The following is a 23,472-nucleotide window of genomic DNA, read 5'->3' as shown; positions in this document are numbered from 1 at the left end:
TGCATAAATTATGTATAATCATATTGCAAATTACAACCATATTGTATAATTAATGAAAACGGTCTCTCAAGCAGGAAACCCAAAAGGTGGAATAGGATTGGATATACGCGTTCATAAGCAGAAAGTTCCAATAAAATAGTAAACACTAAAATTTAGAGTTTACTTAACCAAATTATAGGCTAAGGGGTGGGATTAAAGGTAGGATATTGCTCCTTTGGAGGGATTCAGCACTTTCTCATAGAAAGGCAGCAGGGGTAGTTGTTTTGAACCTCTTTTTAAGGAGATATGCTGGCTTCTTTCTCTACTGCAAAATATTTCAGCTCATTTTCTCAAGCCACTCTTTGTATATTACAGATGTGCTCTTTTTCAATATTCTATTTCTTCTATACTATATTTTTTGTTCTTGTATATTCTATTATATACTTTTTTTGTGAATTCTATTCAACAGCTTTTACGGAAGTAAAAATTGGTCGAGTCTCAGTGCATTGTCGTAAAATCTGAGAACATTTAAGCGTGGTAGTACATGATTTGGCATCTAAATGGCTCGTATATCTCTGTCTCTAAGTCCAAATGTATATTGTAGTTGCGAAATTTTATTGCCAGGCTTTACTTGAAACAGGAATCCGACGCAACAAAATAGGATTAGATGCAGAAAATTCCTTAAGTGGTCTACAGAAACTGAATAATTCATAAGGATCTCGACAGTCTTTTACTGGCCATGAAATCAATAAATTTTACAGATTTTAATTCTCAAAAGAATTCAAGAAAGTTTAGTTTTCAGTAAAACACTAGTTTTTTCAGAATTCCACAAATAGGCTATAGTCACAGAAGATAAAGTTTATTCTGAGAATATCACTTTGGAGGGTACAGTTTGAAATTCCAGCAACCCATTCCGTCTTAGTATAATTGTGTGGTTTTCTTTTGGAACATGAAACTGTGCTTCTAGCACAAACTCATTGCTTTTTTTTTGTTTTACGTTTTAGTTTGTGGTGAGAGATACAATCCAGTATCTTTTCAAATTTCTGCGTGCCATAACTCACGGCTGATTCGATTATAATAATTGTCAGTAGGTGTTAATTATTGATATTGATTTTTTTTGCCTGGCCTATTTGCTTTTCTTTGTCGAAACAGAATCTTTATGTTTTAACTTTCCTTGCAGATGGAGGAAGTTGAGTACTTAAGGGAATTGAACGTCGTGTGTCCGTTGCTTGAATCACGTCCGGATAAGAAAACTCAATTTCGCTTCATTCCTCCTAAGACTGTCACTATTATTGGATCCCATTTAATCAAAGCTACAACAAGGCCTGTAATTAATGTGGATATAGGGATTGCCATTCCAGAGGTATGTTTTCTATACTGATCCAGTGAGGTTGACGGCCTCTTAATTTGTTTATTTTAATTTGTTTATAATTGATTTAATTAAGTAAATTAATTTATAACAAAGCTAGCTAAAGCTTGTCGGCTGACTGGCATAAAAAAAAGAAGAAAAAAAAAACCTAGCGTGTACTCTCTTATGAGGACGAGAGAAAGAACAAATTTTGCTTCTTTCCGCCACACAAACTTCAAAGTCTGCTTCCCCATCCGTCCCCCTATTTAATTTATTTTCCTAAATTTGCCAAATTTTAAAGAAGACTTACCAACTGCATGGGATCTCTATAATGAAAAAAACTCGTTTGCCTTCAGGCATAAAAATACTTGCACTCTCTTGAGACGATCGGAAACCAAGTGACTGTGTGTGTAAAATTAGTCTGACAAATATGCGCTTCAGGTATATGTTATATAAATTTATGTCATTGCTTTTCGATTACTGCTTGGCTGGGCTCTTAATAATATAGTATAATAAATAATATAATAATATCAATAATAATAAAGTTATAGATTCTTAAAATATATACTTAAAATGTAAGAGTTTTTTTTAGTTTCTTTGTTGTTTTTTGACTCTATAGACTGTAGAATTATGGTCTAGAGGAGTTTGTGACGACTACTCATAGATAATTAGATAAATGATTTAATTTATATATTGTATTTAGATGAATAATGAACAGAAAAAATTACCAGAAATATTGTTAGAAATATTCACACACAAAAACTGTATTTTTAAACGAGCAATAATTTTATACATATCCATTATTTTTTTTTCAAAAAATAGCACTAAAACTTTCCTCTTGAAATTAGCATACTACCATTTTGGTGTGTGATTAAAACGATCTAAATATGCCACGACAATATATAGGCAAACTTAATGGCTATATAAAACCTATTGATGATGGGAAATATAATATATCCAGACGAGGATATTCACACTGATTTTATGGGTTTACTTTCCTGGCTAAGTCAGTAGGATCTAATAATCAAATCGTATTTTATTTGACTTAGCTTGGGTTGACTATTTTATGCTTGAAAACTTTTACCCTCCCAGCCATTTTAATATGTTTTTGTAAATCGTCTGCTAACTGAAATTAGAGCTCTGTGACGGTTAAAATACTGGAGGGTTAGTAGGGGAAGTTTCAAAACGCAATTTGTTTGTTGACAATTTAGTCGAGCATTGTATTAAATGCTCTGCATTGCGGCAGAAAAATTACAATAATAATTTATATACCTGGGCACCGCGCTTGATTTGATAGGTTGCAAGCTACCGCTGCAGCCCGGATAATTACTATTCGTTCAGTAAGTTTGTTTGCTGCTAGATAATTGTTTGTTTTTCGGTGTGAAACGTGATCTCGATTGGTACAAATTTAGGAAAAATTGTCTAGGTTTTTAATTAACTTTTGAAAAACAATTTTCGTGTGATTGGCGTCACAAATACCCAGAAGTCCAGTACCCTAATGATTTTACTTTCTACTACAAATAAAATTAAGTTATAATTGTTTTGCGAAAGAGATTAAAGAAAACTTTCTTTTCACTGAGAAAAGCTCGGTATATATAATAGTATATAACCGAATATGTGACGCCGTGATAACAAGTATTTGAAGCCTCATTTACAAGGATCAAAGGCTACAGATAAGCCTTTTGCTAGCCAAAGGACCTTAAAAGCGAACCTTTTTGGCTAGTTTTCAAAATTCTTAAAAATAGAACTTGAGTGGATATGAACAAAAGTCAGTCCTTGCTTCTTAAATATAAGTATGAATAAACCGGTTTATTGCTCTTTAATAATGCTCTGTATAACAAAGTATGCAGCTAAACACTATAAAAAGAAAAACCCAAGGTAAATACTTTTCAAATTCGTTTTGATTTTACTTCTACAAAAAGACAACTTAAATGCACACGTCGCGTTTAAAAGAAAATTCTATCATCCATTTCTTCTAAAAATCTGTATTTACTGTATATAATAGTTGTCTATTAACAACATTGAAGGGGGAGATTAATTAATATAACCTATCAAGATTTTTGTTCCCTGTAATACATGTGGTTTTCCGACAAGCCTACAGCCATAATTTGTATCGAGAGGACAAAATATTTATGCTGTATTAGATTCAGATCTGTCTATTAACCGAACCAGATTGAATATAAAGTTCCTTAGACTTTTACTGAGAGGATCCTCTATAATTAATTAGATTACAGAAACAAATTCCTATATACGTATTTTTCAAGAATTTTTTTTTCGCGTCTTTCAGTCTAAAAAAAACAAAAAAACTACAACGCCAATTTCAAAAGTGTAATTCGCTGCATAGATAAAACTAAACACCAGCTGTTAAATGGTAAAAAAATTGTTTTCTTACATTGAAAAATTGAAGCAACCGGACAGCCAAAAGTAACTTACCAAAACATATACCTTACCAATAGCGTATAAACGTAAGAACGTAAGCCAGCTATATAATAAAAATCCTAAAACAACAGAATTTTCTTTAGTTTGTTTATTAAAACCAAAAAACTATTATATTGCATTTCAGGTCTTTTCTCTCCTTAGATCTATTAAATTTCTCTATTTATTAAAAACAAATAAGACGAACTATCATTTTGGACTGTATTATGATTGATATAGAGTTATGCTAGAGAGGGGAAATAAAATAATTTTAAATGGTCCTTGAAAGGTTAAATTTTCATTGAGGTTCTCTGACAAGAAGTTGTAACTTCAATTAAAATGTTTTTCTTGAGGTTTGGAGGGAATCCAACAATTACTCCTTCGTTCTAATCGATTTTAGGAACCAACAGTTACTTCCCGTATGAAGCTGAATTGAAATTAGTTTCCAAATGCAGAGTCGGTTTGATTCAATGTTGATTTGAAGTACCTAGGACAGTGAAATCAAAATCTGATCATTTGAATTGGCAAAGGGGAAACTTATACATGTGCATTTTTGGCTGTGATGGGGGCCAAAAATCAACAAAAAAAGCTTAAACAATAATTTGGCAAAGGAGAAACTTATACATGTGCATTTTTGGCTGTGATGGGTGCCAAAAATCAACAAAAAAAGCTTAAACAATAATTTGGCAAAGGGGAAACTTATACGTGTGCATTTTTGTCTGGGATGGGTGCCAAAAATCAACAAAAAAAGCTTAAACAATAATTTGGCAAAGGGGAAACTTATACATGTGCATTTTGTCTGGGATGGGTGCCAAAAATCAACAAAAAAAGCTTAAACAATAATTTGGCAAAGGGGAAACTTATACATGTGCATTGTTGGCTGTAATGGGTGCCAAAAAAAGCTTAAATAATAATTTGGCAAAGGGAAAACTTATACATGTGCATTTTTGGCTGTGATGGGTGCTAAAAGTCAACAAAAATAAGCTGAAATAATAATTTGGCAAAGGTTAAACTTGTAAATGTGCATTGTTGGCTGTAATGGGTGCCAAAAAAAAGAAATAAGCTTAAAAAATAATTTGGCAATAAGCTTAAATCTTATGGTATTTAACAGATTAAAAAAACGAAGTTTCCCTTTGAAGATGTGGTTGTCTTAAGCAATCAACATATTTTCAAGGTGATATGGTGCCTTAAATTTTCCCCCTGTTTCGTCTATTATATTCTTTTTTAACTTGTGTAGCCGAAATATTAAAAATTGATTGGGAGGTCTTGCCACAACTTGAAGAGCTTGGGTAAAAGATCCAAATAAAAGCCTGAAAACTAAAAGCCAACACCCCATTTTTCGAGATGTCTTAGAAAAGCGCTTTTTGTGCCGGAGATAGAGATATTTAGTTTTAAAGGAAATTAATCATTAAAAATTGTGATTTTATTTCTTCGATTAAATGGAGTAGAATCTTCCTTTTAAGTTCAGGAATGGGCAGTCCGTGAAAATATTTTATTAAACAATTTTTTTTTTTTTTTTATAAAAAAACGCTATTTTTTTTATTGGAAAACGCTGCAAATCGGCTAAAGAAATCATTTGAGCAATTTAGCCGCTTTGGGAGTTCTCTTAAGTGTCACCAGCTGAAAGAAAAAAAAAGTTCTTCGGCAAAACTTTTAAAGAAAAGTTCGTCGGCAAAAAAGACGTAAAATTTGAAAAAAATCACAAAAAAGTCGATTTATGAAGTCAGATTTCACAATATAACCACAAATTCTCGACAGATCTCGATTATAGCTAGTCTTCCGGAAGAATTCGTTAATGGATCTTTTGTGTTAAGATAAAATTATAAAAAGCAAACAACTTTTTTTTTAAAACTGGAAATAAGGAGTATCATTAAAATTCAAAGCGAACATAAATTATTCGGTATTTTAAGGGGGCTATCCCTCCCTCAACCCTCGCTCTTTTTTGTATATTTTTGTTTAAATTTCACATTTTTGTATATAGGAGCTTGAAACCTCTACACTAGGATTCTGTGATTGTTGAATCGAATGATGCGATTTTTACTTTAAGATTTTGAAGATTGCTTGAATTTTGGGGGTTGTTTCCCCCCGTGAAAGTTAGGAAAATTTTCGCAGGCTTTCAGCTTTTGGTACGTAACATTAAACTTAATGAAATTTATAGATTTGGGATCAGCGAAAAAAGCCAATTCTTTTTATGCATCTATCGTTATCAAAATTTTACTTTTTAGAGTTTTGGTCACTATTCAGCCAAGTCTCTCGAGCTCGTTATCACGAACTGCTTGATAAGTAAAATTTTATTTGAAAAGTAAATTTTTCAAATTTGGAAAATTTGAAAAAAATTGAATATTTAAAATTTGAAAAATGTGTATCACTAGCCTAGGTGATCAAAATTTGCACGTCAGTCAAAAAGCACATACAAAAAAAAACAAAAAAACAAAAACAAAAACAAATACAAGTCGCAAAAGAATTATGAAAATGTCAGAAAGGCTGTAAAAAAAAAGTTGCAAAATCAAAAGGAAATAAAATAAATAAAAAAACACACTCAAGGACAATTTAAACTATCTTCGTGACGGTTAGCCGACGCTGATGCTCGCACAATGATTTTAAGCAACCATATCCCCTTAATGTTTGAATTTTTACGGACGAGAAGCGTTATTAAATTAAACTAGCTAGTTTTGCTTAATGATTTTCTCACTTCATCCTGGCAACACTGACAAAAATGGTGATGAGTCTTAAAAACTTCATAATTTTGAAACAGGAAAAAGAAAAGGGTCGGAAAAACGTGGTTTTCAGCTATGAATCGACCTAAGATGCGCCTAGGATGAAAAATGTTTTTATTTTTAGGTCGTTGGTGCTTTAAGTGTATTTATCTTCGTTTATATGTTCGCTTTTAGTTTGTTTAATATGTTGTGACCCTATAAGCTATAGAAATGTGCTTGAGAGGGGATGTGAAACAGCTTTAGAGATTGCTTGAAAGACTTAAGTTTTGTTGGGCATTCAGCACAAGATATTGCGCTTAAATTGCCGGGGAGAGGGGTGAAATTATCCCCCCCCATCAAAGAACTAGAAATAACACCCCCTAGATTTTGAAAACACTTTTTTATGCTGTCATCAAGAAAAATTGCAAAAATTCTTTACGCCCTCTATATTTTCTGAAATTACCCCTCTGCCTTCTAGTCTGTTTTACAAGTCTGCCTTCAGGTCTGAGTTTTACAAGTCTGTTAGTCTGCCTTCAAGTCTGGTTTTGAGAAGGCCTGGGGTCTGTCAGCCCTACTCATGTTAGTTTCTGTTCGTTTTGAGTTTCATGTCTTTATTGATGGTGATTTGCGGTAGTTTTACGCTTGGAAGGTTATTTGACTCTATTTCTGTTCATTTTTGGCTTAGTGGAGCTCTTTACTTTTCTTTGAAAAGCTTATTTTGTAAATTTTTTTTTAAATTAATCGCTATGATACAACATACCTCGGATGACTGTTGAAATAACATGTTATTTCGTAAAACAAATAAAAAGAAGAATCGAAATTATATTCATTTAAATAAAAAAAAACCTTTTATCTCTTCATAGCCAGGATTTAGCGTATAACTGTAAAAATTTAACCCTAAATTAATATCCGTTAAAATCGCAGAGCCCAATCATTAGAAAAAAAAAATATAAATTTGTTTAATTGAATATTTTGAAATATTTAAATAGATCCGAGAATAGGTGATATATGAAATCTTAAAGTAAACAATTTCAATCTTAATGATATATTCTAAACATACGCCGTCAATCTGACTTGCTCAAGTGCATGTAAGAAATTCAAAATGGTCACCCAAGTTTATGGGGGGGGGGTGGGATTCTGCAATGCAAATGGTTTGAGAATAAAATGAACCATCGACTTTTTCTAGAACAATTATATTTTTTTTTTGTATTTCTGGGTAATATACTTCTGGGTATAAACCTCTTCTATATGAAAAAGCTGTTCCGATCAGCTGCCTCAATTCACAAAACGTAAAGACTGGTGTGGGCGGATTTTTTCTTCAATTTTTTAATGTAGGCACATAAAAGGTATTTTTCAAAATCCGGGGCAAGGAAGGTATACGCCACTCATACAATAGATGTCACTGATTGCAACATCTGCACAATGCATGATCATGCAAGTTTAAGATTTGGTTGCTTGTGTTTCAGACTAGGTCTTATTTTCGTTTATCTTTAATTCTGTATTTGAAGAAATGTCTACACTGAAATTCAAACGATACAAAAGAATGAAACTTTGAGAAGTCGAAAAATTGCTATACTTCTTCTTCTTCTTCTTCTTCTTCTTCTTAAAAAAAATGCTGAAAATTGTATCTTATTTTATAATGAAGTTGAAAATGGTAGTCAGATTAAGGGGTGAACGTTCTTTGGGAATAGTCATCCGAAAAGCCCACCCTCCTGCTTGATATGATTTGGGAATGGATTTACTTCAACTATGTACTTTCAAAAAAAGGAGCTTCTTATTGTTCTAAATAAACGACCATAGATTTTCAGGAGTCGTTCTTAAAGGATCGGGACGGAATTCAAACTTTAAAGTAAAGAGCGAGGTGTCGTGAAGGAGTAACCCCCTCGGGTCCGTAATAATTTCTGTTCGTTTTAAATTTTAATGTTGCTCCTTACTTTCAGTTGAAAAAACTTTTTTTTTTAATTTAATTTCTGATCGTTTTTTAAATAATGTCACGAAACCTGGTTACTCATCCACGGATTCCCAAGGATTTATCCTCTAGACAATTCAATCCTGGTGAAAATTTACCCCGGACAATTACCCTTAACATGTTCACGCGTAAAATTAAGACGGAAAAGAGAAAGCAAGGCATAACAAAAATCGTATAGGAATTCTGAAAAATTGCCCCATTGTAAAATTTTTCCTGAAAAATTCTTTCCCTAGGAACTTCCCTCCCAATGGAAAATTATCCTCAAGGGAAATCCCACCAGCGGAAATTTTCCCCCCGAAAAATGTATGCATACTTCTCAATAACAAATACTATGCGTAAACAACCGGCACATTTCATAAGTTACACTTATCCCCAGGGGCTCTAGAAGGGTCATGATATTCCTAAAAGCATAGTTATTCGGCTTTTTAACTATGCTGAACAAAATGGCTATCTCAAAATTTTGATCGGACGATGTTGAGAAAAAAGGGGCGTGGGAGGGTCCTAGTTGCCCTCCAATTTTGTTGGTCCCTAAAAAGGCCACTAGAACTTTTAATTTCCGTTTGCATGAGCCCTATCACGATTTTCTAGGACCACTGGCTCGATACGATCACCCCTGATAAAAACAAAACAAAAAACAAACAAATAAACGCGCATCTGTAATCTTTCTTCTGGCAGAAAATATTTTTTTTATTTTTTCAGATAGGCGTTTGAAACTTCTACAGTTGGGTTATCTGATACGCTGGATCTGATGGCGTGATTTTCATTGAGATTTATGACTTTTAGGGGGCATTTCCCCCTTTTTTCTAAAATAAGGCGAATTTTATCGGGCTCGTAACTTTTAATTTGTAAGAATAAACTTATTTAAACTTGTGTATTGAAGCCTTCATAAAATCCCAATTCTTTTGATATATCTATTGGTATCAAAGTTCCACTTTTTAGAGTTTCGATTACTATGGACCCGGGTCGTTCCTTACATACAGATCGTTACTACGGACTATTTGTTGAATCTGATTTTAGGGTCTTTATTTATGAAAATTAAAGAGAACATTTCGTTTTCTGAGCTCAAGAGATAAGTGAGGTTTAAATTTAAACGGATAAAAAAAAAAAAATTAAAATTTGATGATGGATGTTTTCTACCCCAAAACCTCTTCTTGTACATTGTATCTACATTGAACACAATAGCTGCAAAAGCGTTATAATTTGGGAAATGGATTAAATCTTAGAAAAAAAAATTAAGTAATTTTCAAAAAGATCCCGAAAACTATATCTTCTTTTGCAATGAAGATGAAATTCAAGACTGGACTAAGAAGTGAACATTCTTCGGGGATAGTCTGCCCCTCCTCCTATCCTTTAAATATTGGGAACAGGTTCACTTTTGGAGGTGTGATTCTGATTTGAATACAGGATTTAATATTAAATACAGGATTTAATATTAAATCTGATTTAAATACAGGACTGTATTTAAGGAAATTAACGAAAAAAAATTTTCATAGATGAAGCGATTATTTAAATTTGAACTTAAAAAGTAGAGAAATTCTGTAATTTAAAGATGCTGTGTACTATCCCTGAAAGCCTATCTTGTAAATTGTACTGGAACGAACATGTTCCTTAAAAAAAGCTATATAGTATGAAATCCACCTTTTTGCTTTCCCAATTTGACCATCTGGGGGGGAGTGGGGGGCCGGTTAATTCGGAAAAAATAGAAAAAATGAAGTATTTTTAACTTATGAATGGGTGATGGGATCTTAATGAAATTTGATGTTTGGAATTATATTGTGTTTCACAGCTCTTACTTTAAATCCCGACCGGATCTGATGACATTGGGGGGAGTTGGAGAAGGGGAAACCTAAAATCTTGGAAAACACATAGAGTGGAGGGATCGGGATGAAACTTGATGGGAAAAATAAGCACAAGTCCCAGATACATGATTGACATAATCGGAACGGATCCGCTCTCATTGGGGTAGTTGGGGGGGGGGGAATTCTGAAAAATTAGAAAAAATGAGGTATTTTTAACTTACGAACAGGTGATCGGATCTCAATAAAATTTGATGTTTAGAAGGATATCGTGAGTTAGAGCTCTTATTATAAATCCCGACCGGATATGGTGACATTGGGGGAGGGGAGTTGGGAGGGGGAAACCTAAAACTTGGAAAACACTTAGAGTGGAGGGATCGGGATGAAACTTGGTGGGAAAAATAAACACAAGTGCTAGATACATGATTGACATAAACAGAACGGATCCGCTCTCTTTGGGATAGTTGGGGGGGGGGAGGTTATTTCTGAAAAATTAGAAAAAATGAGGTATTTTTAACTTATGAACAGGTGATCGGATCTCAATGAAATTTGATATTTAGAAGGATATCGTGGCTCAGAGCTTTTATTTTAAACCCGACCAGATCTGGTGACATTGGGTGGGGGGTTGGGAGGGGGAAACCTAAAACTGAAAAACACTTAGAGTGGAGGGATCGGGATGAAACTTGGTGGAAAAAATAATCAAGAGTCCTAGATACATGATTGACATAATTGGAACGGATCCGCTCTCATTGGGGTAGTTGGGGGAGGGGTTAATTCTGAAAAATTAGAAAAAATGAGGTATTTTTAACTTACGAATGGGTTATCGGATCTCAATGAAATTTGATATTTAGAAGGATATCGTGTCTCAAAGCTCTTGTTTTAAATCCTGACTGGATATGGTGATGTTGGGGGAAGTTTGGGGTGGGGGAACCTAAAATCATGGAAAACGCTTAGATTGGAGGGATCGGGATGAAACTTGGTGGGAAAAATAAGCAGAAGTCTTACATACGTGATTTACATAATTGGAACGGATCCAATCTATCGGGGGGGGGGGGGGGTATAATTCTGAAAAATAATAAAAAATTACGTATTTTTGACTTACGAAGGAGTAATCGGATCTTCATGAAACTTCATATTTAGAAGGACCTCGTAACTCAGATCTCTTATTTTAAATCTCGACCGGATCAAGCGTAATTGGGGGGGGGCAGTTGGGGGGGGGGACCGGAAGTCTTAGAAAATACTTAAAGCGGTGAGGTCAGGATGAAACTGGATGGGAAGAATAAAAACCTGTCTAAGATACGTGACTGACATAACCGCACCGGATCTGCTCTCTTTGGTGGAATTGGAGGGGGGGGGGGTAATTTTGAAAACTGAGGTATTTGTAACTTACGAAAGGGTGACCAGATCTTAATGAAATTTGATGCTTGTGCTTTAAAATTCTTATTTTAGTTCCGACCAGATCCTGTGACGTTGGGGGGAGTTGGAGGGGGAAACCAGAATTCTTGGAAAACGTGAAAATTGGGGTATTTTATCTTACGAATAGATGATCGGATCTTAATGAAACTTGATTTTTAGAAATAATTCATGTCTCAGAGCTCTTATTTCAAATCCCGACCAGATCGTTTGACATTGGGGGGAGTTGGAGGGGGAAATCTTGGAAAAACACTTGGAGTGTAGGAATCGGGATGAAGCTTGGCGGATAGAATGAACAAATGTCCTTGATACGTGATTGACAGAATCGTAATGGATTTGCTCTCTTTGGGGGAGTTGGGGGGAGGGGTTCAGTGATTTGGCGAGTTTGGTGCTTCTGGTCGTGCTAGGACGATGAAAATTGACAGACGTGTCAGGGAGCTGCACAATTTGACTTGATAAAGTCGTTTTCCCAGATTCGACCATCTGGGGGGCTAAAGGGAGAGGAAAAATTAGAAAAAATTAGGTATTTATAACTTACGATTGGGTGATCGGATCTTAATGAATTTTGATATTTAGAAGGACATCGTGACTCAGAGCTCTTATTTTAAATCCTGACCGGCATTAAGCCTCTTATTTTCCTTTTTAAATCAATCTATTGATTCATAGAATTTTGTTAGAGGTCATACCATATGGTCTCTTTGCTCTTAGCTCTTCTCTTCTTGTCACAAGTGCCATATGAGCTCTTAGCTCTTGTTTTTTTTTACCTTCCGACTTCATTTTATGTACGTATGGTTGTACTCAAAGCAAATTTTAGGGGGGGGGGGTGTCTTTAATATTTTTGCTTTTGGTTCTACTTTTAGGTTTTCTTTTTACCTCGCCTTGTCTGTAGATGCGACTGAGAACTTTTTTTCAAAACTTGCTGTTGCCTTGTCATCAAAACTGAAGATGCGGCATGTTTTTGTTATTTTCAATCAGAATGTACTCCTATGGGGGGGGGGGGAGAATTGACCTGATAAAGATTGGACCCTACGCCACTATTTTTAGGCTTTGTTGCCCCCCCATCCATGCACCCATGCCCCCATCCCCCCACATCATACATAGGTATGGCTATAAACTATGTCTACGGCAGGGGTTGTTGCTTTACCATCAAGTTCCTGTTATCTGATGTCTTCGTTATATTCCTATCATAAAAACAAACTATGTCAGGAGAAAACCTGAAATATTGTAATTTTAGCCTAGCTATTTTTAGGCTATTTTATCCACCCCTCATTTGTACATATGGTTATAGATTATATCTGCCAGACGATGTCATTAAAATACAGGATAGTACAGTGTAGCCTTGTTATCCCCGTTACAAGTTACTTCTAGTCTGTAGCTTTGTTCTGATAAAAGTTAAAGTAATATACCTGTCACAGAATTGCTACCTCTTGCCGGCATTATCTAATTACGGTGCTACTTATCACCAGAAATTTACGTTCCTCTTAGTATTTCTTAAGGGGACACTAAGCTCTCATGTGTTTGGGGGTGTCGGGATAGTTCAGTAAACACGTTTAGTTTTTGGCGGTTAAAAGTTAGATGGAAATATTGTTGTTGACTTATATCCCCTGTGTTTACGCTTTATTATTTTTTATTTTAATTTTTTCCCGTTTTAAGTCTGACCCATTCCATCACTGGCTTTTGAATCTTTCTTAGTCCCACTATTATTCCCTACCTTCCTCCAAAAATATCCCCTCTTAGGAAATTCCTTATAAATTAATCTAGAACATTTACAGAATCTTGATCTCATGTCTTTAAGACATCTATTTTCTACAGCAGTCTGACATTACATGACCCTAAGGAGTTTATTTCGTAGCCAGAACAATTTGGTTTTGTTTCTTTTCATGCTATATTTCTGGTTAGGAAGAAAAGGATTTTTTTTTGAATACTGGAAGTGTACAAGTTACAGATAAATTTTCCATCTCCGTGTCATGATCTTGACGTCGAACTTATTTTAAAATTTTTATCTCTTTGTTTTAGAGCTCTGTGTGCACTTCATAATTATATCAGTTCTTGGAATTTAGTAGACTGGAAAATAGCATTCAAACTTCATATCTAATTTTTCATTCTTAGTGGTTAAGTTACGTTACGTTAATTAATTTATTCGTTTATTTATTTCAACACTTTAAAGAATACAAACAGTACGCAAAAGCGGAGTAAAAAATAAATAAAAAGACACCAAAAAACAAAACGGGAATGAACAAAAAGGTAGTAAAAGTAAAAACCAAAAAAAATCACAACATTTTTCAAAACAATTAAAAAAGATCACCTATTAAACACTGAACAACTGTAACGTACATACAACTTCAAACATCACAGTGGATGCCATGGATGCCAAGACTGATTTTGCAGTTATGTAGTATACCCTTTCATGCTTAAATAGTTCCTTTCACACTAGATTAACGTAAAAGAACATAAAAAATCAGAATTGCTCTCTAAAATCATCACAATAATCATAAAAAATTATTCAAAATTTAAAATGTGAAAGGGAAACACAGATTAATGCTCTGATGATTATCTTATGGCCATTGCCACAGGCCAGTTCGTGACAAAAAGACGGTGTGAAAGGCTTTCTAGGAAAGTTTTATTTACTTGTTTTCGTAGTTAATGCTCAACCAGAAACTTTACCTTGTTGCTATTATAAAACTTGATAATGTAAAAGATACATAGACTGAAAATAGTTTGTGAAGTCTCTGATGGTGTCTAAGGGAATAAAGTTAGGAAAGGCAGCTAGGAATTTTAGGGAAATACCTATGTTTAATAGTGGGGAGGAGGGGCTTGTACAAGCATTATCTGAATGACAGATCATTTGAAAATAAGAGGAATGTAAAGAAAGCGGAGAAAAAATTAAAATAGGAATAAGGGTGTGTAGTGGAGGCCATGAATAAAATTCTCGAAGATGGGGCTAGACGGCATAACAGTAAAATATTGTACGGGTATGTTAATGTATTGAGAGGCAGTAATCAATTCGAACCTATCCCAGTTAAAGATACGAACAGGGCCACATTAGTGATAAAGAAACAGTTAAAGATAGATATGCAGAACATTTTGAGAGTATGCTAAACCGCGATAGAGTTAAAAGAAATGATATATAGGAGAATGTAAAAGTTTTTGACACCATGGATATGAAGGCAGATATATTTTATGAAGAATAATTAGTGACATTACTAAAAGGACTTAAAAAATAAGGAGGTCCCAGGTATGGATATTGTGGTAAATGAATTTCTTAAATATATTGGTTATGAGGTTAGAAATAAGTTATGGAAGATTATCAATACGATTTCTAAAAAAGGGGAAGTAGCTAGCAATTATAAAAACGCCCTAATGTATAAGAAAGAAAGGTGTATTAGAAATCCATGTGTAAGAAAGGTGACAAGAGTAAGTGTGGTAATTATGGGGGGATTAGCCTGTTTCATGTAAGTAGCAAATAACTTAGTATGACTGTACTTTTTAGATTTATAGATGCTGCAGACATAGTTTTAAAAGAAGAAGAATGCGGTTTTGTAGATGGTAGAAGATGTGTCTACCAAATTTTCACTATTAGATCAATAATTGAGAAATGCCTGAGTCCTCAAATACCTTCAGTTCTCAACTTTATAGATTAAGAGCAGGTGTTCGATTCAGCTGTTGGAAGAGCTTTATCAAAGGTTCTAAAGAGCACCTAAAACTCTCTTATTAGTCAAAATCTTGATTTAATGTTCAATAACTAGTACATTACCATAATCTGAATTCAGCGAGAAAACTTTAATTTTTCATAAATTCCCACCAGTCATAATTTCTGTGCATTGTTTGCTGTAGGACGCTTTTCCCCCTATTGTTGATAGTCCCTGCCGCTGTCAATTTGGTATCGTATTTTTGCTGACATACATCTTTATTTTATCAGACCCTTAACGAAGCTACCTCTTCCAAAATTAACAGGAGTTTTTTCATTTTCCTATCTTAAGGATTGTATAAAGGACATTCTAGCTGAAAAAGGACAAAAGAACAAAAAATGCTAGCTACGACGCCTAAAAGGTTCTTAAGGACCCCTTGTATTTTGACAGATCTCAAAGAAGATCTCTTTGAGCGAACCGATTTAGTGTAACATAAGGAGCTTAGATTGCTTTGTAATCTTGGTTGCAAGTGCTGATGCCTTGAAAAAGGGAATAGAATAGTTTTATGCCGTATAGAAGTATTAAGCGATGATGCATGACCATGTTCTTTTCAGAATTGATGAAATAGAAAATAAATTAAATACATCTAGTCTAACTAAAATAAAAGCTATTCAATTTAAAAAATAAACAGCTGAAATAAAATTTGTAATATATAATAACATAATTGGTTTAACAAGGAAAAGAAAGAAAACAAGAACTAAAAGAAGTTGAAAATTTTTGGAACATAAAATCTGGATCAACTGGCATTACTATGTTAAAAAAATGGAAGAATACTTTTCCTATATCTGACTGACGGTATTGCGATCTTTTATCTCATAAATGTAGTCACTCTAAAACTTATGAAGCGTTAAGTTTCAGCAAATAATCTGTTAGGTTTAGATAACGTGAAAGCGGACGTTGCCCGTGAGGACGTTAGATGTGAGTCACAGTAGTCGAGTGGGTGACACGCTGGACTTTCGACTCTATGTCTTTTGGGAACAGATGTAATAATAATAATAGTAGTTTATTTTTTACCCACTTACAAAAGGGAAGAAGTGGCGTACAAGGAGAAAAAAAAACAACAACAACAACAAATAACACAAAATACAAGAAAAAGAAATAACAATTTAGCAAAAGAGGCGGATAAGATGATTGTTAAGACCAAGACGAATCGGCGCTTTAATTTTGAACTTAGTTTTTCCACCGAGGGAACAGTATCCGCTGCCTGATATTTACTAATTAACCTTCGGTTCCGAAATGATCGTTATAAATAAAGTAAGAACTTACAATACCGATAGTAGTGCGTCTTGACCCTCTTTACTTTTATAAGATCTGGTGTCACCGATTTTTTGTCTTGGGGTGAGGGTCAGTGGTGTGACTCTGTATCTCAGCCGTGAATCTGGGGAGTTTATGGTTAAACAAACTCCCAACTTATATCTGATTTTCAGATGCAAGATGATGCGGAAAAAGTGCCTGGTCCGGCTGCAAGTACTGTGAATGAGGGGGCTCCCCCTCTCTTTATAAGCACACACACCTTTGAAACTTTTACCGAGCTATCACGCCTTCTTTAAAATAGTGTACAAGATTTTTCTGAAATAATATACCATACATGGGAATTTTATCTAAATCGCTTGACGTTTTTTTTTAATTATTCCCCGATATTCATTCTTGCATCTTCAGGGGCGTATGTACTTTCGGTCGGGAACCACTAATTTAGATATAAAAAGTGTTCTTTGTCAATCAAACAGTTCGTGGTAACGAACTACAATTCGTTACCACGAACTGTTTGATTTTGAGCCGGGTAAGAAGCGACCCGGCTCAATAGTAAACGAAACTCTAAAAAACGGAATTTTGATACTAAAAGATACATCAAAAGAATTGGATTTTTAGGCTGATTTTAAATATATAAGTTCATCAAATTTAGTCTTTGTCATCAAAAGTTACGAGCCTGAGAAAATTTGCCTTGTTTCGGAAAATAGGGGAAAACACCCCCTAAAAGTAATAGAATCTTAACGAAAATCACACCATCGCATTCAGCGTATCAGTGAACCCTACTGTATTAGTTTCAAGCTCCTATCTAAAAAAATGTGGAACTTCGTATTTTTTGCCAGAAGACCGATCTCGGGTGCGTGTTTATTTATTTACTTTTTTTTCCCTAGGGGTCATCGTATCGACCGAGTGGTCCTAGAATGTCGCAAGAGGGCTCACTCTAACGGAAATCAAAAGGTCTAGTGCCCTTTTTAAGCGACAAAATTTTGGAGGGCACCTAGGCCCCCTCCCACGCTCATTTTTCCCAAAGTCAACGAATCAAAAATTTTAGATAGCCATTTTGTTCAGCATAGTTGAAAATCATAAGAACTATGTCTTTGGGATGTCTTACCCTCCAAAATCCCCGGAGGAGGGGCTGCAAGTTACAAACTTTGACCAGTGTTTACATACAGTAATGGTTATTGGGAAGTGTACAGACGTTTTTCAGGGGGATTATTTTGGTTTGGTGGGGTTGAGGTGAGGGGGCTATGGGGGACGCCATTAGCCTCCCGCATTAGATAGCCATTCTGTTCAGCATAGTTGAAAACCATAATAACTATGTCTTTGGGATGTCTTACCCTCCGAAGTCCCCGGGGGAGGGGCTGCAAGTTACAAACTTTGACCAGTGTTTACATACAGTAATGGTTATTGGGAAGTGTACAGACGTTTTTCAGGGGATTATTTTGGTTTGGTGGGGGTTGAGGTGAGGGGGCTATGCGGGAGGATCTTTTTTTGGAGGAATATGTCATGGAGGAAGAGAAATTCAATGAAGGGGCGCAGGATTTTCTAGCATTATTATAAAAAAACATTGAAAAAATAAATAAATGAAAAAGTTTTTTCAAAAGAAAGTAAGGAGCAGCATTAAAACTTAAAACGAACAGAGATTATTACGCATATGAGGGGTTCATCACTTCCTAAATACCTCGCTCTTTACGCTAAAGTATTTTTAGTAATTTGACGTTTGTCAAAAATTAAAAGTTCTAGTTGCCTTTTCAAGTAACCAAAAAATCGGAGCGCAACTAGGTGTCCTCCCCCACCCCCTTTTCTCAAAATCGTCTGGTCAAAACTAAGAGAAAGCCATTTAGCCAAAATAAGAATTAATATGCAAATTTCATTTTAATAATTTATGTGCCGAGAGCCAAAATCTAACATGCATCAATTCAAAAACGTTCATAAATTAAATAAAAAAAGCTAGTTTTTTTTTAAACTGAAAGTAAGGAGCGACGTTAAAACTGAAAACGAACAGAAATTACTCCATGTATGAAAGGGACTGCCCCCTTCTTAGCGCCCCGCTCTTTACGCTAATGTTTTTTCTGCTTAATAAAGTAGAATTGAGAGAAAGAGTCAAACTTATAATTATCAGTAATAAGTTAGAGCAGTTTGAATTTTCTTCAGTGTTGACACGTCGAACCGTGAAAATAAACGAGTAGAACTCAAGTAGTTAAATTCGACAACACCTTTCGTCCGTTAAAATACATATCTTGGCAATTTATTGATTCCCATGGTCATCGTCACCAAGGTCAATTCCCAAGGTCACCTTTAGATTTATCTTCGTTTTTAAATTAACTAAATTTTAGATTAAATTGAGAGTCTAAGTGAACTATCTTGCATCTAAGACAAGTCTTGTTTTTCCCTTAAAAACACATCAGTTGCTATTCTTTAGAAATGGTCCCTTACTTTCAAAATCACCTCTTTCTTCTTCAGAATATTTCTAAATTATTTCTTTCAGTATTTAAAAGCAGCACTTCATTGCTCTTAAGTTATAACACCCAAATAAAATGGAAAACAACGCTTCCCAGTATTATAAAATTCCTTTGTCTCATAATAAATTTTGATCTTCCTTCGTGTTTTCAAATACATTGTTAGAAAGTTTGAGAAATTAGCATACATTCCAGTTTAATAAAGAGTCACGCCCGTTAGGAGTAAAGAACACTTTTGTATTTGAATTTAGGATGTAACTTGTTTTCGCCAAAAGCTTTTCATAAGGATTAACATAGATGTAATAAGAATGGTTTGGCTGGAAGTTGAGAAACATATTGTGCTTTCTATTTTCAGCTATTAATTAAGAATTAAGTTTTTTTTAAATGAGTTCTTTAAAGCATGCTTCCAAAGTTTATGGTCAGGGCCATCTTGAATAAATAGTAAAATGTTATGATTAAAGTATTCATGTGCTTATAAAATAGTCTTTTGCCCGAGAAGAATGTTAACATAATTGGTGTTTCTTTAATGTTATACTAAAAAACCTTATACTAAAAAGCCAAGCGGAAAGTTGTTTTATAAAGTTTATGAGCAGCATTTATTTTTGCTGAGTAATTACTAAAAATGTAACACTGGGCTCTTAGTATCATCCCTTCTATTTCTTCTACAGTGGTTGAAGTTCACGAAGAAGGTTTAACGTCGATTCCACCAATGCTGCCAGCTACATAACAAAAGTTATAGATGGCATTATTGTTAACTACAGATATAGATGGTTACGTGTTTTTTTCCAACGACACATTTTTTTTTAGCTTCTAAGGAGCTTTTGCCATTGATTTTGTGAAACTTATGTATGATGTATGAATCGAAAGTAAGACTCACGATTTCCTATAGTAAAAGAACGACACGTTACTCGACTGAGGCAACAAGTCGTTGATGCTATATGTGTTATATCATCACGTCAACGTGATGATATAATCAACACGTATATCAACACGTATATGTGTTCAAAATATCCAGTTAAATAATTTTATATCTATTCACTGTCAATAAAAAGGTATCCTCCCTATTTTGAACTGTTTTACTCATATTCTCAGGATACATTCTAGGCAGTCAGTGCATTATTTCTGGGACGTTGGCCAAATAATATTAAGCGTCACAATATCGTAACAAGTTATTTGCGCAATCGATTTCTCAATTGAATTTTGGGTAAGTCTTAACAGTGATCTGTTTTCGGGCACCTTTTTGGCATGATTCGGAGAATATACATATCACGGTGATTTAGGATGCTTACTGGACAGATATATTCTTTTGATGGTCAATGAAACTTGTTTTGATCTCCAAAAATTGTAATGACCACAACTGGGCAGGTATCATTTTTGTAATGTAATGGTCCTGAACAGATGGGTTTTCTATTACCAGGCTTGTGCATGAGTTTAGGTTCCCACATTCCCATCCGGGACCCAATGCTCCCCTCCAGGTTCCTTTTCAGGGCCCCTAAGTTTTGCCCTCCACCCCGAATGTTTATTTCTTTATTTTTGTTAATTTGTTCGAATTTCAAGAGGATGGTCTTAATTTCTACAGTTTGGTCCTGAGTTTTATGAATTCGTCATGATTTCTATTATTGATCATTGATCATGTTAGGAGGTTGGCCATGATTTCTGCAGTTTGGTCTCAATCTCTACGGTTTAATCTTGATTTCTATGATTTGGTCTGTATTTCTAGGGTTAGCCCTGATTCTTATGAAGTCGTCGGGATTTCTATGCATCGATTATGATTTCTATGAATTCGCCTGAATTTCTATGCATTGATTATGGTTTCTATGGGATTTTTCTGGATTCGTGTGGATTCATGATTTCTAAAGTTTTGCCTTGATGTCTTTGGCTTGGTCTTGATTTTTAGGGTTAACCCTGATTTTTATGAATTCATCAGGATTCCTATGCATTGGTTATGCCTATGAATTCCCCTGAATTTGTATGCATTGATTATGATTTGTATTCGATTTTTCTGAATTTCTACGGACCGGTCCTGTTTTCTACAGTTTTGTCTTAAGGTCTCTGGTTGGGTCTAGGTTTTTAGGGTTCAGTCTGTTTTTTATAATTTGTGCTAATTTCTATGAATTGCTTATGATTCTTTATGGGATTCTTCCGGATTTCTATGTATTGGTTATGGTTTTTATGAAGTTGTCGGGATTTCTGTGTTTTGGTCATGATCTTTTAGAGGTTGACAATCATTTCCACAGTTTGTTTTGGATTTCTGATTTCTACAGTTTGGTCTTAATTTTTATGAATTTGTCCCGATTTTAAGAGGATGGCCTAAAATTCTGCAGTTTGGTCTAGATTTTTATGAATCCACCGTTATTTCTATGTATTGGTCATGATTTTTAAGAGGTTGGCCATGATTTCTACAGTTGGGTCTTGATTTCTATGGTTTTGTCTAGATTTCTGTGGATTTGTTTGGATTTCTACGGTTGATACTGATTTTTGTAAATTCGTCTGGATTTCTGTGCATTAGTCATGATTTCTACGAATTCCCCTGAATTTCTATGGGATTTTTCGGGACTTCTATGGATCGGTCGTGATTTCTACAGTGTTGTCTTGATGTCTTTGGTTTGGTCTGGATTCTTAGGGTTGACCCTGATTTTCATGAATTTGTGTGGATTTCTATGCATTAAATGATTTCTATGAATTTTTGATTTTTATGAATTCGTCTGGATATCTATGCATTGGTTATGATTTCTGTGAATTCCCCAGAGTTTTTATGCATTGAATATGATTTCAATGGGATTTTTCTAAATTTCTATGGACCAGTTGTTTTTTCTACAGTTTTGTCTTGATGTCTCTGGTTTGGTCTGGATTTTTAGAGTGTACCCTGATTTTTATGAATTTGTGTGGATTTCTATGCATTGCTTATGATCGTAATGAATTCTTACGGATTCTATGTATTGGCTATGATTTTCATGAAATCATCGGGATTTCTGTGCACTGGTCATGATTTTTTAGAGGTTGGCCATGATTTCTAGAGTTTGGTCTTGATTTCTATGGTTTGGTCTGGATTTCTAGAGTTGCCCCTGATTTCAACAGTTTGGTCTTGGTTTTTGTGAATTTGTCCGCATTTCAAGAGGGTGAGTTGATTTCTAAATTATGGTCTCAATTTTTGTGAATTTGTCGGGATTTATATCTATTGATCATGGTTTTCTTTAGAGGTTGGCTATGATTTCTGCAGTTTGGTCTTGATTTCTAAAAGTTTGGTCTTGATTTCTATGGTTTGGTCTGGATTTCTACAGTTTACCCTGATTTTTATGAATTCGCCTGGATTTCTATGCATTGATTATGATTTCTATAAATTTTTTCTGATTTCAGTGCATTGGTTTTGATTTCTAATGGATTTTCGTGGATTTCCATGGACTGGTCTTCATTTTTACAGTTTGTCTTGATGTCTTTGGTTTGGTCTAGATTTATTGGGTTGACCATGATTTTTATGAATTTGAGGGGATTTCTATGCAGTGCTTATGATTTCTATAAATTCATCCAGAACTTTTAAGGTGGAAGGTAACAAAACAGAAGCCACTTTGAAAATAATAACTTTTAAGGTGAATGGTAACAAAACAAAAGACACTTTGAAATAAATATTTTTGAAGGGGAAACGTAACAAAACAGAAGACGCTTAAAAAACTTTTAAATTGAAATCTAGAAAAACAGAAGACACTTTCAAAAGAAATTAAAGGTGAAACGCGACAAAACAAGAGACACTGACAAAAAAATGTTTTAAGGTGAAACGTCTCAAAACAGAAGATACTTCGAAAAAAACTTTAAGAGGAAAAGTAACAAAACAGGAGACACTGAAAAAGACATTCCAAGAAAAAAACTTTTAAGGGGAAACCTAACAAAACAAGACGCTTTGAAAAAACTTTTAAGATGAAACCTAATAAGGTGAAACGTAACAAAACAGAAGACACTTGAAAAAAATATTTAAGGTGAAACCGGACAAAACAGAGGACACTTCGAAAAAAAAACTTTTAATCTGAAACGTATAAAAACAGAAGACAGTTAAAAAAAAAATTAAGGTGAAACGTAATAAAACAGTAGACACTTTGAAAAAAACACTTTAAGGTGAAACCTAACAAAACAGAAGATATTTTGAAGAAAAACTTTTAAGGTGAAATTAAAAAAAAGAGACACTGAAAAAAAACTTTTAAGGTGAAACGTAACAAAACAGAAGACACTTTGAAAAAAGTTTTAAAAAATTGATAAGACTAAAGTATAAACTTAAATAAAGCGTCATTCAAATATGGTTACTTATGTTTTATTTTTGTATCGAAATAGTCACCGAAAAATTTAGTCAGGATTAAAAGTTTTCAAAAATAATTTTAAGTTAGAATGACACATTTGAAATCAGCCTTTTCTAAATCGTTTTTTTTTATCCTTACACGTTCAAATTTCATTACATGATCGCAAAATGGCAT

The 23,472-nt window shown here is 34.3% G+C and overlaps 1 protein-coding gene across 1 annotated transcript in view; it reads left to right on the top strand.

The window, feature by feature from the left end:
• The window catches only part of LOC136038146 (nucleolar protein 6-like), a 246,634-nt gene that overhangs the window by 16,889 nt on the left and 206,273 nt on the right, over positions 1-23,472 (top strand). The window contains exon 5 of the mRNA XM_065721187.1: positions 1,160-1,342. Within this exon, the coding sequence (XP_065577259.1) occupies positions 1,160-1,342 (183 nt within the window). The remainder of the gene's footprint in view (positions 1-1,159; positions 1,343-23,472) is intronic.

This window comes from Artemia franciscana, chromosome 17 (assembly GCF_032884065.1).
Source record: "Artemia franciscana chromosome 17, ASM3288406v1, whole genome shotgun sequence".
NCBI lineage: Eukaryota > Metazoa > Arthropoda > Branchiopoda > Anostraca > Artemiidae > Artemia > Artemia franciscana.
Note: the sequence above shows the minus strand (reverse complement) of the source record. Positions and strands in the feature narration are given on the sequence as shown.